General features: G+C 39.8%; 1 protein-coding gene across 3 annotated transcripts in view; it reads right to left on the bottom strand.

The window, feature by feature from the left end:
* itsn2a (intersectin 2a) overlaps positions 1-15,180 on the bottom strand; it is a 43,695-nt gene that overhangs the window by 20,962 nt on the left and 7,553 nt on the right. For all 3 annotated transcript variants that reach the window (XM_013913967.1, XM_013913966.1, XM_013913968.1), the window contains exons 2-8: positions 14,079-14,150; positions 5,454-5,546; positions 5,292-5,355; positions 4,691-4,866; positions 4,388-4,603; positions 2,311-2,404; positions 136-278 (exon numbers count right to left, since the gene is read on the bottom strand). In XM_013913967.1, the coding sequence (XP_013769421.1) occupies positions 136-278; positions 2,311-2,404; positions 4,388-4,603; positions 4,691-4,866; positions 5,292-5,355; positions 5,454-5,546; positions 14,079-14,085 (793 nt within the window). In that variant the 5' untranslated portion in view covers positions 14,086-14,150. The remainder of the gene's footprint in view (positions 1-135; positions 279-2,310; positions 2,405-4,387; positions 4,604-4,690; positions 4,867-5,291; positions 5,356-5,453; positions 5,547-14,078; positions 14,151-15,180) is intronic.

The following is a 15,180-nucleotide window of genomic DNA, read 5'->3' as shown; positions in this document are numbered from 1 at the left end:
TGTGCAAAGTGAAACTGACCCTAAATTGTTCGCTTTTAAACTCTGACAGGAGCACTCATGTGGAGCCTAGTGGTCCTGAGAATTTCATGTTTGTTTAAATTCATGTGCGTACGTTTGTGTGTGCACAGGTCTTACCTGATAAGTAGCCGGTCATGAGCTTGTCTAGTGTGTTGAACTGCTGACGGTACTTGAGTCTTGAGGCCTGGGAAACGGCCCAATCACTAGCGCCCATCTTTGGGGAGTTACTGGCCAAAGATGTGGTGGAGGAGGAATTGGAACTATGGTAAGAGACAAGAAAGGTGTGTCTATATGTCAACAAATCACCTAAAGGGAACTGAAAAATTTTTATTATTATATTATATATAATCAGCCTTTTTCTTTCTCCTTAGACCACTAATTGCTTGGAGACTCCCCGGTGTTATTTCTCAGCTCTTAATTAACTGCAGAGGAGGCTGGCGCAACAGCTAAGCAGACAATGACTTTTGGACAATGAAACAAGACAACATCATACTTTCGGGTTATCATAATCAGCCATTCGGTGGGGTGCGGTGGTTGAATTGTTAGCGCTATCAAGTGGCTGGCTCAAACTGGGTTTACTCTAGGTCCTTATTCTTACAGTCCAAATACATGCATGTTAGTTAACTGTTGACTCCTGGATATGAAGCAGATAAAGTGCTTAAAGTTTATAGAATAAATCATGTTATAAATGTATGGTTACATTTGGCTAGTAGTCAGTGAGACAAGTAAAGTGCTATATAAATACCAGTCCATAATGAGTATGCCAGACCACATGATAGTCATGGTTGAAAATTGTAGCAGAGTGGGAACTTGCAACACTCATTAAGGTTTCAGAAAGACAACAGGAGATGCCAAAGCATTGTTTTTCTGGGTGTATATACGCACAGTAATACGATTGCGGAAGTACAGACCGGAAAAACCTCAAAGAACTATCAAGCATCTGTCCTAATATTAGAAAGTCTAACAGCTAGAAGTGGAAGGTAAAAGCAGCTGTGGGATTAAACTGCATCTATTTTACTTCTTGGTATGCTGGTGCCCTTAATAATGCTTTCCTTACCACCTACACCTGAGGTCAGGGCTTATTGTGTGAAGCGCTAAGCTATTCAAAACAATGAAATCAGATACTATTTGCGTTGTTTTCCAAACCCACTCAAAACACCATGAGGTGGACAAAGGATATTAGATATTCAAGAGGACTTGGCTGTCAGAGAAACTGCAAGAGGACCTTCCAAACCCCGGCAGATATTAAAGTACATCATGCCAAAACGGAGATGAAAGCTTCGCTGGCACATAAGTAAAACTACAAACCCCTCTAGTCGCAGTCTTATATTTCATTTTAGACATGAGCTAAAATTCAATTTTGATTTCATTTTAGAAGTGAGCAGGCCAAAAACAAAGAAAAAACATCTATTCAGTGGGCACAAAACAGTATGAAATGACACACTATGAGATCATTGATGTGATGGCCTAATTCCCCTAAAGTCACCAGCTAAAAACAAAACAAAACCCCACATGTTTTAAGCTGCAGCAGCAATTTGGGCTTATTTCTGGTGACGAAGATTCAAGTAACTTATTTAACATTTTGTTTGCCTGTTTTATGTTACCTAATATCTTACCCTGAATAGGAATGACTGAAATGGGGACACAGTGGCTTATGGAGACCACAGGGACCAATGATCTAGCTACCTTATGTCTAGGTAACTATAGACAGATGACTATATAACATTTACAAAAAAAACATTGTAGTTGCTCAGAAAAATAGTCATGACTAATAAACCTTCATAGCATTCTAAGCATTTAAGATCTATAATGACCTCGCCCATTGAGAATGCTTTTGGATTCCTGTTCTCTGACGTTTTCGACTCTAAACAAGACAACTTCCTGCTATTGCCAAAACCCTCTGATTTCAAAATGTTTTTCCTGTACTCAGTGTTATCTGGGAGTTTCATCTCTGTTTGTGCTCTAATTCTCAACCCTTTCCTGCTGAAATCACGGCATGACTGCATCTGTCTGAGAGCTCAAACAAGCGTGTGTAGATAACAAACGGGATGTTTTAAAACCAGTAAACCCTAAATTTAACTGACATAAATATTTCTAAATTCGTCTTTCAGCATGACTTCACTTATGTAGTACACACATGCAGCATTGATCCGAATCTCCCGTTGCGCCACATCTCAAAGGAGCTCTACTGGATTGAGATCTTGCTTAGTTTGAAAGCATTTTCCTAGAGCCCAAGCACATCTTTATTACATGCTAACAACAGTTTAGTAATTTGCTCAGTAATAATCTCACCTGCTTGATCCCAGGTCGAGTAGAGAGTTGGCCTTTGACATGCCAGTGGACGGGGAGAAGGCCATAGGAGAGGAGAAGCCAGAGAGAGGAAGTCCTGTAAATGCAGTTGGAGACACTCTGTTAATGGTAAAATCTCCATTTGGGAAATTCAAAAGAATGTTTCAGTTTACACATGGTACTATATCCAGATCAATTTATGACATTCTGCGAACATGCAGATTGCTGCTGCCCTTGGTGGTACGTACATCTAATCTTATCTGTTCATACTTTACAGTCGCTGCACACAGACCTCAACCAGCAAGGTTATTAACATCTGGGTAAGAGATTGTGGTTGGCTGCAACCACTTGCTAAAGAGAGTCTCAAGAGCTGTGGCACTGATATATTTTCATCAGAGAGGGAGAGAGAGAAAAATGGAGGAGGAACACCAAATAAAAGGCTAATCTCACACTAACTCTTATTAGATTGCTCATTTCACAGCCAGAAATCGTACTGGAACAGACTGAGTAAGATTAAAGAGAATGGCCACGGAACAGATGGAGGAGGTGAGAAATGAAGAGAACAGACTGAGATGTAAGAGAAATCCAAACAGAAGAACTGCTAATGTATATATAACATATATGTTCCCACAGTTGATATAAATTAACTTTCCTATCTGAACTGCAGCAAACACTGAGTGTGTGAAAAGCTGCAGTGCTGCATCTCTCACACACACACACACACACACACACACACACACACACACACACACACACACACCTATACTAAATGCAAAGCATGCACGCATCACAAGACCAATATAAGACTTGAGGGAGTAGAAAGATAAGGTGCAGCTCTTTCATGTTCCAAGCGTAATCCTCACTGCTTTACTGCACCACTGAAGCTCAGGACATGAATAACTGACCCTTACACATAAAATATTAACAAATTAAATAAATAAAATCCTGTATGCACCATGCTCCATACTGTTCAACAAAAATCTAATCTCCCTGCAAAGCTGCTAAAAAAGCAGGAGCAAAGAAGTTGCAGATTTCAGCTTTATCAAAATACAAATCTGCGTATTTCATATCACACGCAACCAAGTCATGTTACTGAATTACACCAAACATTTATGTTGGGTAAACTGGGGTTAGTTGATTAGCTGACAGGTGATTTTTGGTTTATTTATTTATTTTTACTTTGCAGAGAGCTGGTTTTGGTGAATCATCAGAAACATTTTCGGTGGTGAAGATGGTGGCGATACTTAAAAGTTTTGCAAGTATGCGTTTCAAAGTTGGAACATATTTGGAAATATGATTAGGCTAACATAGCTGAAACAATCTGATCATTTAAATGGATGCTACTTATTAGAGCCATACTGATATATGATTTTTAAGACTATAACTGGTCATTAAAAAAGCCGATAATTCGATATAATTGTTTTTTTTTAAAACAAGTTTTTAAGTCACTTTTTGGCAAAATTACTGTTAGTCTTCAACACAGTCTAAATTATCTTAAGTCAACTTTCTGGTAATTTCTTTAAGTAGCCTTCAGGCTTTTGAAATTACATTCAAAGCTCTTCTTTGGACGACAGCTATCTTTTGTTCCATTCATAATCTATTTATGACAGGCTGCTAGTAACAAAGTGCATAAAGAGACTATTTAAAATTGTTTTTTTCTCATAAGTTCTAATAAATTAGTCAGGCTCTAATTTTTTTGGTACTTTGTTTTATTTTTGTGAAATGTAAAATCTTCCTACTATACTGGTTTGTTAATCAGCTTTTTGCTGAGTGTCATTTTTAAAGGAATTTATAATATCAGTTTATGCAAGCAATAAGTGCAATCAGGTCATGGGACCTTGTTATGCAATGTGCAAAGTTATGAGCAGATTACAACTGCAGTGGCTTTATTTGCTTGTGAACAAGATAACATTGATGTGTGCCACTGAAATATCGTCATTAAGTAAAATGAAATGAAATGGCTCTGGAGCATGACTCAATATCTTCAGCCTATGTTCACTTTTAGGCTCATTGCTGGAGCTAATCCATTGATCGTTATCTATTTTGTTTTGCCCAGAATGGTTCCCACTGCAGAACCAACCTGCGTTGTTAGGAACGAGTGGTGGGGTGAGGAGGGTGCCGTTGTGGAGCCCACAGTTTCCAAGCGGGGCGATAAGTGGCAGAGTCACAGGCGTTGGCAACAGGGGTTGCATTGAGGGCATGGGGGGGTTAACTGGGATGGGTGTGAGGATGGGCATGGCTGACATAGCTGACATGGATGACAGACCAATTGACAGGTTTGGCATAGAACCCATTCCTATATGGAGGAAACACACAAAAAAATCAATTTTGTAATTTTTTCAAATGCATAATTATCTAATTTTGGAGAAAAACATGCTTGTACCAAATCGTGCTGAGGAAGCGACGGTTGAACCGCAATTGGAAGCAGGAGGCTGCTTCATGACGACTGGCAAGGCGGAGGGCAAGTTGCGTCCTTGAAGTTTAAGTTTGATGAGCTTCATAGCAATGGAAAACTCCACTTTGTCCATTTTCCCATCACTGTCCATGTCGGCTAAGTTCCTAAAGGAGGGGAAGAAGAAAATCTGGAGTATGTAATGATCCGTGTGTAGCAAAGTGTACATTCCTATTTTTCTTTCCCTCTTTATTGAAACAATAGAAAAAAATTCACTGGGGACAAGGTTGTGGTGGGATTGAATTCCAGTCTCATTTCACACACACACACACACACACACACACACACACACACACACACACACACACACACACGCACACACACACAGAAAGCGAATTCTAATTACAGGACGCCCCCGCCCTCTCTTCACTCACATAGTTTACTAGGTGTGGCAGGCTGTGAAGGAAATAAATGCTCAACAGGAAGCTGAACGCAAGCCAGTGTAACAAAATCTTGGACCTACTGACCCACTTGCTCCTGCTCAGCATTGAGTTGTGACAAGAACTTTGTCAAGTTGTCAGTCAGTGCTTACCAAATCTCAGCCAGGACAGAAGCAGGCAGGCCGGACTGCAGGAAGAATTTTCTTGCTTGTTCTCCTGCAGGTAAACAAAAAAAAACAAAACATATGCAGCTCACTTACTGCTAATGACACAACCTCCCGTTAAACAGTCTGTTTCTTATGAGAACAGCCTACCTGAGATGTAACCGAGGACGGGGGAGAGGGTCTCAAACTGTTTGTCATGTTTCGCCCTCTCCTCGGGAGTAATGGCCCACACACTGGCTCCACCTGGACAAAATCAAGACACAGTTGTGGTATTTTAAATTCTAAACAAAAAGTGACATTAATGTTGTTGATGTGAGTCCAGCTGACACAAAATATAAGTGCTGGTAATAGCAGGAAGTCAAGTTTGAGTTCACAACCTATTTTTGGGCCTTGGCTCTTTAGTAATAATGTGAGTCTGCTTGTAACCCCTCTGCACAGGATGCATAACAGCATGCCAGGTTTGAATGGCAAACCTAAAGCGTCATCTAAATTCCTGGGTGCTGTACATTATAGTGTTTTTTAAAGATCTGAAGAAGTTAAATTATTTGAAAGGAAAATAGAAAAATAAAATTTGTTAGGCACCATCTAAATGATCAGTTACAAATGTTGTTTGCGTGGAGCTGCTTGAAAATCTTGTAATCTAATTTATGGCATCTAATATAGACAACAAATACACTTTCTATATAAAAGTACAAGCATACCAGAAAGGCACTATATCTCAGTATGAAAGAAAGTCACCCAGCTTCTCACATAAAATCGATGAATTCTTATTTTGCCTATACATCACTGCTTCATTAAACACTATTAAATCTGGACGAGTAGTTAGATAAACCTGTGGTCCTACAAATGCACAATATCAAGTGATGCATTGATGCGGTATGCTTGGTATAGCCCCCAGAACTTGGAAATAATCTGTAAGGAAGAAAAATGAACATAAAAGAAGAAAGCTCTACAAATTTAAGCTATTATGGGAGGGGAGTGATCCACCCGTCTCCACAAACAAATTCAAACACATTTAAAGTCAGCGATGGATCCCCGGGCAGATGCGCTAATACAAAATTCAGCTTAGTCTTTTATTCCTCTACCAAACCATACAAAATGTGTGCATAATTTCCAATCCAAATGAGATTTTCAGCTGAGATGAAAACTCTCTTAAGCAGCTCACGATGATGATTAATGTATAAAAATGTCCAGTCAGCTTTTTTTTCACCCCAGCTGCACTCTTGCATATCTCAAGGTAAGTTGAGGGTTGGCCATGAATTAAAGATGAAGTCTGATGTGCTGTGTGACCGATTCGAAACTCAAGTCTTCCTCAATTTCACGGAACGACTTTTAACGGCGGGGGAGTGAACGATTATGTTCAAGGACGATAATCAATTCATCATAAAGGAAGAGCTTGAATCCATCCAACCATAACACAATCGGGACATATTTTACGCCTTCTCTCAAACTTCTTTCACTGAACTTGGAAGCTTTGAAGACATTTTGTGGCAAAGAACTGACGGTATGCACCGACGGCTCTCCCCTCATCGCAGCAACTGAACAACAGATGAAGATAAGGAGACAATGACAGATAATAAGCCTCGCAAGCGCGTATAGAAGGAGAGGGATGTATAAAAGAAGTGACGCTAGGCTAATGCAGCGAATCTAGAAACAGGTTGGAATGGGAAACCGACACAAACACGACTCAACTGGGACAAACAACAAACTTTTTCGTGTTCTTTTTTAAGCTCATCACTCTCTGCTCGACAGATGCGCTTTCTTCGTGCTGACAGCTGTTACCATATTGATCACGGTGGTACAGACATAAAGCAAAATGTGCACCAAGATTTCACAAAGAAATAAATAAATAAAGTGGGATCTAGTTTGGGAACGAAGGCAACATTAACTTGCAGTAAGGATCACGATCAAACCCGTTTTCTCACTTTTATAATAAAAATAGCTCAAACCAGAAAATGCTACAGTCTCAAAGATAACAATCAACTTCTTATTGTTATATTAAATATAATAATATTATATTATTATAGTAAAAGGAGAGAAATATTGAAAGACACCTCAAATTCTAATCACTCTAGTAGATTATAAAATATTCAAACAGACAAAAACTGTCTTTTCAGAATATTAGTATGAAATTTTTTTTTTTTTTAAAAAAAGGTCTTTTGAGCGATTACGGGATCCTGTCTTCAGAGACATGGCTTCCAGGCTCTAATTTATTCAAGTGCTTCAGGAAATACCACCCTGCCCATGATGGAGCTTCCACCCTAGCTCTAACCCAAACAATCCACTGACCTTTGCTTAACATACTTCATATACAGAAGACTGACACAATGGAGTGTAGAGCTTCAGTAACAGCACGCTACGTAGCCAGAAAATGAAAGTAGAGCAACTTTAGAGTTAAGAGCAAGAAGATCCAATGTCTTTTTCTAAAAGTGGGAGCAGATACAATCAAACACTGATAATGGTTTGTTTGTTTGTTAGGAAATATTCTAGCCAAACCTCTGATATGGTTTCAGTGTCTACACAAACCGCCCGAAACCACCACCAGCAACACCTGTTAAGGTGGACGCTTTCCCCCCGATAAAGCCAACGTTAGCAGCACACAGCGGCCGACCCACTTTTAGCCACCGTCAGCAAAATGCTGCCATGAAAAGGAGAAAGTAATTAATCTCTCACAGAGATGTGAGTATTCTTCACATTGTCTCAATGGCTGTGAAAGCCCCCATTTGAAGCTATTGTAGGTAAGAAAAGGAAGGCGAGATTTAGCACAGTGCCACTGGGACATGTAGCTCGCATGGCCACATCCACAGGCCTGTCAGTCGATTCAGTCTGTGTGTCAGTGAGGGCTGAATGCTATGTGAGTAAGTGGGGCACTGCAAAGCTTCTTACACAGCCATGACCGAATCCATAGGGGTCTTCTGTGGCTTGATACTTATACTGGAAACATGTGGCCACTCGGTATGACTCCTGATAAAAAGATGGTACAGTTACGATTTACTAGTATACATAACCTGACACTGAACACCACAGGGTTCCACACTCTTGATACATATTCACAGTATTTGCCAATTTCAGGCACTTGTTATGAAATGTGGATTGGGTATGTAAGGATTTTACACTAATTTGATTGAATATGATTTATGCTTTTAATAAGGCCGTACAGTACTGAGTCAGCCTCGTTTCTTTATATTTTATTGGGGAAATGAGAAATGTGTGCAGTAGTTTCATTACGTAAGGCATAAACAGACAATTCTAACATGGCACGCTTAGGCTGTCAAGGTTCTGGGTCATTCTGACCCAGCATCTTCTTTTTCTTGTGTTTTTGTATTATGGTTTAGGTTCTGATTCCTTAGTTGTGCTGTTCTGACTATTATTATTATTATCCTTGTGTTAGTGTAGTTCGGTGTCTAGTCTGCGCCTGCTGTGTTTCCTGTGTTACTTTGAAAGTCCGTGTCTCATGTCAGTGTGTCTAGTTTTGCTTTCCTTGTCTTGTTAAGTCTGATTTCTCCCAGCTGCGTTTCCCTCCTGTCTCCCATTTCCTGATTACTCCAGTGTGTATTTAAGCCCTGTGTCACCTCGTTAATGTACGTTCACACCCTCATACCTGGCTGTGTGTTGTGTCTGCCTGTTAAACCTTGTTGTGATTCCTAGCCTATTTAGTTTTCTGTTCTTTTGCTGTCCTGCAATAAAAGCTGCACTCTCAGTTTAATTTTGCTGTCTTGAGTCGTGCACGTTGGTCCTCCACTCCGGCCTGCTGCACACAGATCATGACATAGGCAAGCTTTCGTGCAACATTTTTAAGTAATTATCAAGAGGAGTTGTCTGGGACTTTAAAAAGCACTTTTGTTGGTGTTGGCTGCCTTTTGTTCATTTCTCTGTCACGATTAGTCCACACTGCGTCATGTTGAGGTCCAGACTCAAACTATGACTGAGCCTTCACCAGCTTTTACAGAAGACTGTAGACAGTCAGTTTTACCGCTCTCGTCTGACCTCCTCTGCACATACTGACAAAAATTCGAAGCAAAAATCCTAATTTGGATTCATCACTCCATCAGACCTGCTGACACTGATTTTCCAATGCAGTCTAGTTCTTGTGTAATTTGGCATACTTGAGCCTTTTCTCTCTGTTTCGCTTCCTTAAGAAGGTTTTCTTGACAGCCACCCTTCCACTGAGACCAGTGAGGCTTGAGTGAACAGTACATGGATCAACAGAAGAGTCAGACAATTTTCCCCCAATTTATCAAGGACATTTATCAAGAAATTAACTTTTAGATGCCGTTCGTCTGCTGTAGTTTTATAGGCCTACAAATGCACACCATGCTGACATATGCCAGGTTTTCAGCTAACACCTATTTGGGAATCACCTTGTTGGTGCAGAAAAACTATTTTATGCCTGTCACTGTGTCATCTCTGACATTTTTCACAGATTCAACTCAATTCTGTAATGTGTAGACACAACACTTGTTCATAACTTGAATTAGGGGCCTTTTTGTGATTGAATAGGTCAGTTTTAAGCAAGGAGTCAAGTACAAGAACTGGACTGAAAAAGAGACAAAAAGCAGTCAATGTAAAAATAAAAAATTGAAAAAGACCTTCAGAAAGCCTCAAGAGCACTTTAAAAAATTACAATAAAGTCTGGCTCCTTGGAAGCAAAATACTGTATATGGAAAAGAGGGGTTGCTCAGTGTTATGTACTGCCATGACTGAGTCAGCCTGTATCAGTGTGAGTCAGTGCACTGTGTTGTCTTCTATACCTGCTAGTAGCAGGTAATAGCGGGTATTTCTTGTTGTCATTACCTCAAAATCAGCGTATTCTTCACCTTCAGACATTATTGAGACCAAACAGAGAAAAAAAAAAAAATCACGTCCCTAACTCTTACGGAACAGGATCCACAGCAACATCATCTACAGACTTTATTAAACCAACAGTACCACGGCTCACCTACTCAGCCGCCTTTACCTTGTGTGCTTTCACTTCCCTTTGTCAGTCTGTGTGCCGTTGTCTAGGTGGCTGCTAAATCCTAAGGAGACGCTCGAGTCAATACCCCAAACACCCAGCTCTCGTACTCCGAGGGAAACCACATCACTGCTTTTATAACTATTTACATATCAAACACCTCACCCGGGGAGGACAAGTTGATGGTTCAGATAACTGCATTGGATCAACAGTCTCTGCAAAGCTTCGGTGTACGCACAAACACGCACTTCTCCTCTACGACTGTTGCATAAAATTCACCTGTTTTTAAAATTCACTGACTAATGACTGTGCAAATGCCTCATTGCAGGCTCACTGTGTTAATGAGAGTGTAATAGCGCAAATAGCTCTGCCTCCCATATAATATGTTCCCTCGGAGGAGCTCATCATATACCGATTACATGTTTCTTGATTCTCCCCTCCGTGCCATTCAGCTGGATGGGATTAAAGCGCAGAGAGAGGGTAGTTGTGCGTTTTGGTGCTCTGTTAGACTGAAAAATTAGGTGTGTAGATAAGACGCACACGCAGACACACACATTCCCTCTTAGGGGTTTTCCACAGAGGGCTTTGAGGAACGGTAACTATGTTCTGCGATCAAAGGATGAAGACAAAACACACAAACACACACACACACACACTACTGAGAACTGTGGTTCACAGAAAGGGCAAAAACGCTGAATCACCTTCAACTCGGAACAATAACAAAGACAGACACACAGAAAGCAGCTAGATAGACTTTCCTGTCATTTTTAATGTGCTCTTGAGCCTTTTCTAGAGCAGAAGGTCTTTTAAACTTTTCTTTCATTCCACTGCTTTTTCTCTTCTTCAATCCAGTCCTTGTACCGGACCACTTTCACAGGAATGTTTTGTTTTTACTTGTTTGTTTGTTTTTTAATTTGTTTGCCACCTAACACTGATGTATGAATGACTGAATCACAAAAAATGGCCCCTAACTCAAGAGATGAACTAGTGTTGTGTCTACACATAATAGCCAACCTAAAACTATCTAGATGAACAGCATCTAAAACTCATGTCCTTAAGAAATAGGAAACACACCAGGCAAAGACCTGACCGATACATCAACCCCTTCAGCTGATCCATCTACAGTTCACTGAAGAAGGGTGGCTGTCAAGATGTCATTCTTAAGGAAGGCTAACAGAGAGGAATGGGTATGAGGCTGAGGTGTGCCAAAATATACATGAACTGGACTCTGGAGTGATGGTTCTGAGGGAATCAAGAAAGGCAGAACATGGATTGTTTACATTAGGGCTGCAACGATTCATTGAGTATTTCGAATAATTCGATTACAAAAAATTTCCGACACAAATTCTCTGCTTCAACATTTTGTTTAATGAACAGTGGAAGATGACCTTTAAAAACTTTACTGGGAAAAAGTGAGCACCCATCAACAAACTCTGACTAGAGAAGAAAAACCCAAAATAGCCAACTCTGTAGCTGCTCCATCCGCTGTCACGCTGTCATCCACAGTGAAAAATCTGCAGTAATCCTCCAGAAGCTGTATTAAAATATGCAGATGAACTTTTAACTTGGTCTGACACCAAATTAAATTATAAAGCTTGCTGAAGGCTGACGGCAGCCGTCCTTTTTTACATGGACTCGAACAGGGGTGAGTCTAAAGGGGGGCATGGTGTGCACGAGACCATATTTATTTCAAGGGGTTATAACATTTTTAGACTGAAAGTGAATTTCTATAAAATACTCTCTCAATTAAATTGTGTTAATATTTAAAGATATAAAAATTAAAGCTTTTTTCACAGGCCAATAAAAATGTCCATGGGCCAGTAAAACTCTGAGCCACTGACCTGAGGGATTTTAGGGTGGACACTGAATTATTGTTAACATTAATTAAGGTCTACACCATCATAATGTCGTGTTTTCAGCAGCACAAAAACGTTGCATCAGAGCACAGGGCCAATTTCACAACACTGATATGTTCGCTTCTCCTCACTATAGCCACCACATTCTCCTTTAAAGGCTTGCAAACACTTAAACATGCAGAAACACACGTACAAAAACTCAAAGCTTTCCAAGAAGTCAAAGTAAAGATGAACTTTTTATGACTTAGTTTTGATTGCACATGTATTTTATTTGACTTTACTTTAGAGTATTTATACATTTTTGCATTTAAGAAAATGTTTTCTTAAAAAAGAAATTTTCATATGGCCGTTGACAGATGAAACAAAAAACACTCAAATTTCTAAAATGAAAACAATAATCAGGATATTTTAAAAGTATTTTTTCTGTTTTGAATATTTACTATTGCTCAATAATAAGACAAAAGTATTTCTTATCCGATTAGTCGACTAATCAATGGAATAATCATTAGATTAATTTATTACTAAAATAAATGATAGCTGCAGTCCTAGTTTACAGCCATCTGTAAAACACGGTGGAGGCTCCATCATGGTTTGGGGCTTTATCTGCAGCAAGTGTCGTGTGCTGAATTTGACGTCGCATCATGTGGAGCGCACCACAGTATTTGTGGCAGTCCTGATGCTCAATCATCAGAAAGTTTATTTTGTTCATGTGAAGTAGTGTTTTCAAAGGGAGAAACAGTTTGTCACTCATCCAAGTGACTTCTTCAGTCTCAGCTGACTGCAGGTTTTGCCAACCTTACAAAGAGTACATTTGCTGTGATGTCAGTTTCTTAATCATTAATATGCAAATTGTCACAACCACTGATCATTGATGAATGGCCATGAGTACCATTCACCATGTTAATGAATATACAGGATATACAGGATCTGCTGCTGCCGATATCTTGGGATGAGAAATCAAACAGAGATTATGAAACTATTTTATTATCTTTTAATTCAGTCACACTTATTTTGAAAGAACCATTTTACAATTACATTATCTTTTTTTTTTTTTTTTAAGCTATCATTTCAAGCTTATTAACTTTTGTTTTTACCTTAAACACTGAATTTCCATGTAGGTTTGCACGTTTCAATAAATCACTGCAACTATTTTCCACTTTTCTAGCAAAATATAAAGAAAGGACTGGCAGCTCTAGGCTTTTGCATAGTACTGTATAGTGAACCCAGTGTCCTCCACAGAGAATGAAGTCCCAGTCCCTTTGTATCTGGTCAAGTTTCTGGATCGCTACTCCAACTGTGCATGCATCTAAGTCCACGGAAATCACTTCTTTGAAACTGATGGGGTTTATAAAGATACAAAAGTCAAAGTCAGAACCAAAGCAAGACAGCAGAGTTAGTCTGGAGCGCTAAACAGGCTGCTGCTGAAATGCCTGTTTTGCTTTGACGTGCAACTACAGTGCATATAAACACCTTTAAAATTAATGAAGACAATCCTGCCATATTACTTTAGACTGACCCTCTTTCCAGCAGGGGTTTGTACAAGCTACAGCTCAATAACTTCCCCCCCAAAAAAGTAGGATTAAAGATGGTTTTACTTAAAGCCTGAGCCTTGTCTCTGTTTGCAGATCAATATCCCATTAACATGATTTCACACCTCACACATTACAGTCAAAACAAGCAGTCACTCGTAGCAAAAAAAAGGAGTTCAAGCTGACCAAAGCACAAAGCAGATGCACTCGAATGTTCGGTCTTGGCAGGAGGACGGCCAGAGGGAGAGATTAAAGTTTAGAAATGAGGCATAACACAAACAGCCGCTTATTGGTCTCAGACCTTTTTCTGCCCTTTAAAGTAAATTCCAGCCCTCATTATTGTCTCAGCAGAACCACAGATCTGCCTAGCATAGACAGAGATGTTATGAGCTCAAACACATGTCCAATAAAGACAAAAAAACCAAAGTGTTCTTACCATTCATGGTTGCAGGTGGAAAGCACGGGCAGAGAGGGAAGTCCTCTACTCAGCTGGCAAGCCCTCAGACATCTGCAGAGAAAGAGCGAGAGAGAGAGAGAGAGAGATGTGAGTGTGTTATGTGTGCATTTGAGCGTGTGTGTGTGTGTGTGTGTGTGTGTGTGTGTCACGAAGCAAGGGGGGTATAAGTGAGGAATGCAAGCAATGCAAGTGTGAATGGGGAAGACGGCAGAAATGATACACATCCATGCAGGAGCAAAAAAAGGGAAAAAAATCAGCTCCTTGTTAACAAAGCAAGGAAAGCAGAGTGAGTGGCCAACATGGTGAGGGATGACAGAGGAGGGGAAGAGGCAGAGGGGAAAACGAAAAGGATGGGGACCAAATAACAGAGAAGGCCTACAGACAATGCCAGCACGGAGCAGTACACAAGAAGAGGACAGACAGCTGAAGAATAGAACTGGGGGAAGAAATGATAGTGGTCTGGGAGAAAGGCTGCTTTTATTACTGCCTGCTCTGAGATTACAGATGGTGGCTGCAGTTTGGAAATCTTGATGTATCAGCTTGTTTATTTTGTCTGTGACATTTTGCTTTCTATGTATCTCGTTTGTATACTATGTAATAATACAAATTTCTGGACCTTAATAAGGCGTATGGATGCTCTTAGACAAATATTTGTGTTTTACTGAGACAAATATAGATATACGACTCTAATAAAGCAAGTACAGTTTGAAAACAATAAGAATTTATCACTGTTTTGGGTGCAGTCAGCATCTAAAGTGGTATGCCAACAGGGAGCCTGGCCCATCTGATGAGATTAATTGTTGGGATCTTTGGTATAGTCCCAGGAGCAGATAAGCCCATGCAGGTAACATGGAAAACTAGCTTTATGTGTAAGTGGTTTGATCCACTCATAAACACTGTTTGTGTAAGGCATGTTTGGAGGACTAAAAGTTAGGCTTTCAAGTAGGGCTGTTCGATATAACGATATATATCAGATGCTGATATGAAAACGTCTATCGGCAATATTTTTTCATTGTTTTGATGGTCACTGCAGAATTTATTTCTTAAAAGTTCTCTCTTTCTCTTATATTTAATATAACCA

The sequence above is a fragment of the Pundamilia nyererei genome, unplaced genomic scaffold (assembly GCF_000239375.1).
Source record: "Pundamilia nyererei isolate P.nyererei 1_Seehausen unplaced genomic scaffold, PunNye1.0 scaffold00161, whole genome shotgun sequence".
Lineage (NCBI taxonomy): Eukaryota > Metazoa > Chordata > Actinopteri > Cichliformes > Cichlidae > Pundamilia > Pundamilia nyererei.
This window is presented reverse-complemented; position numbering and strand designations above follow the sequence as displayed.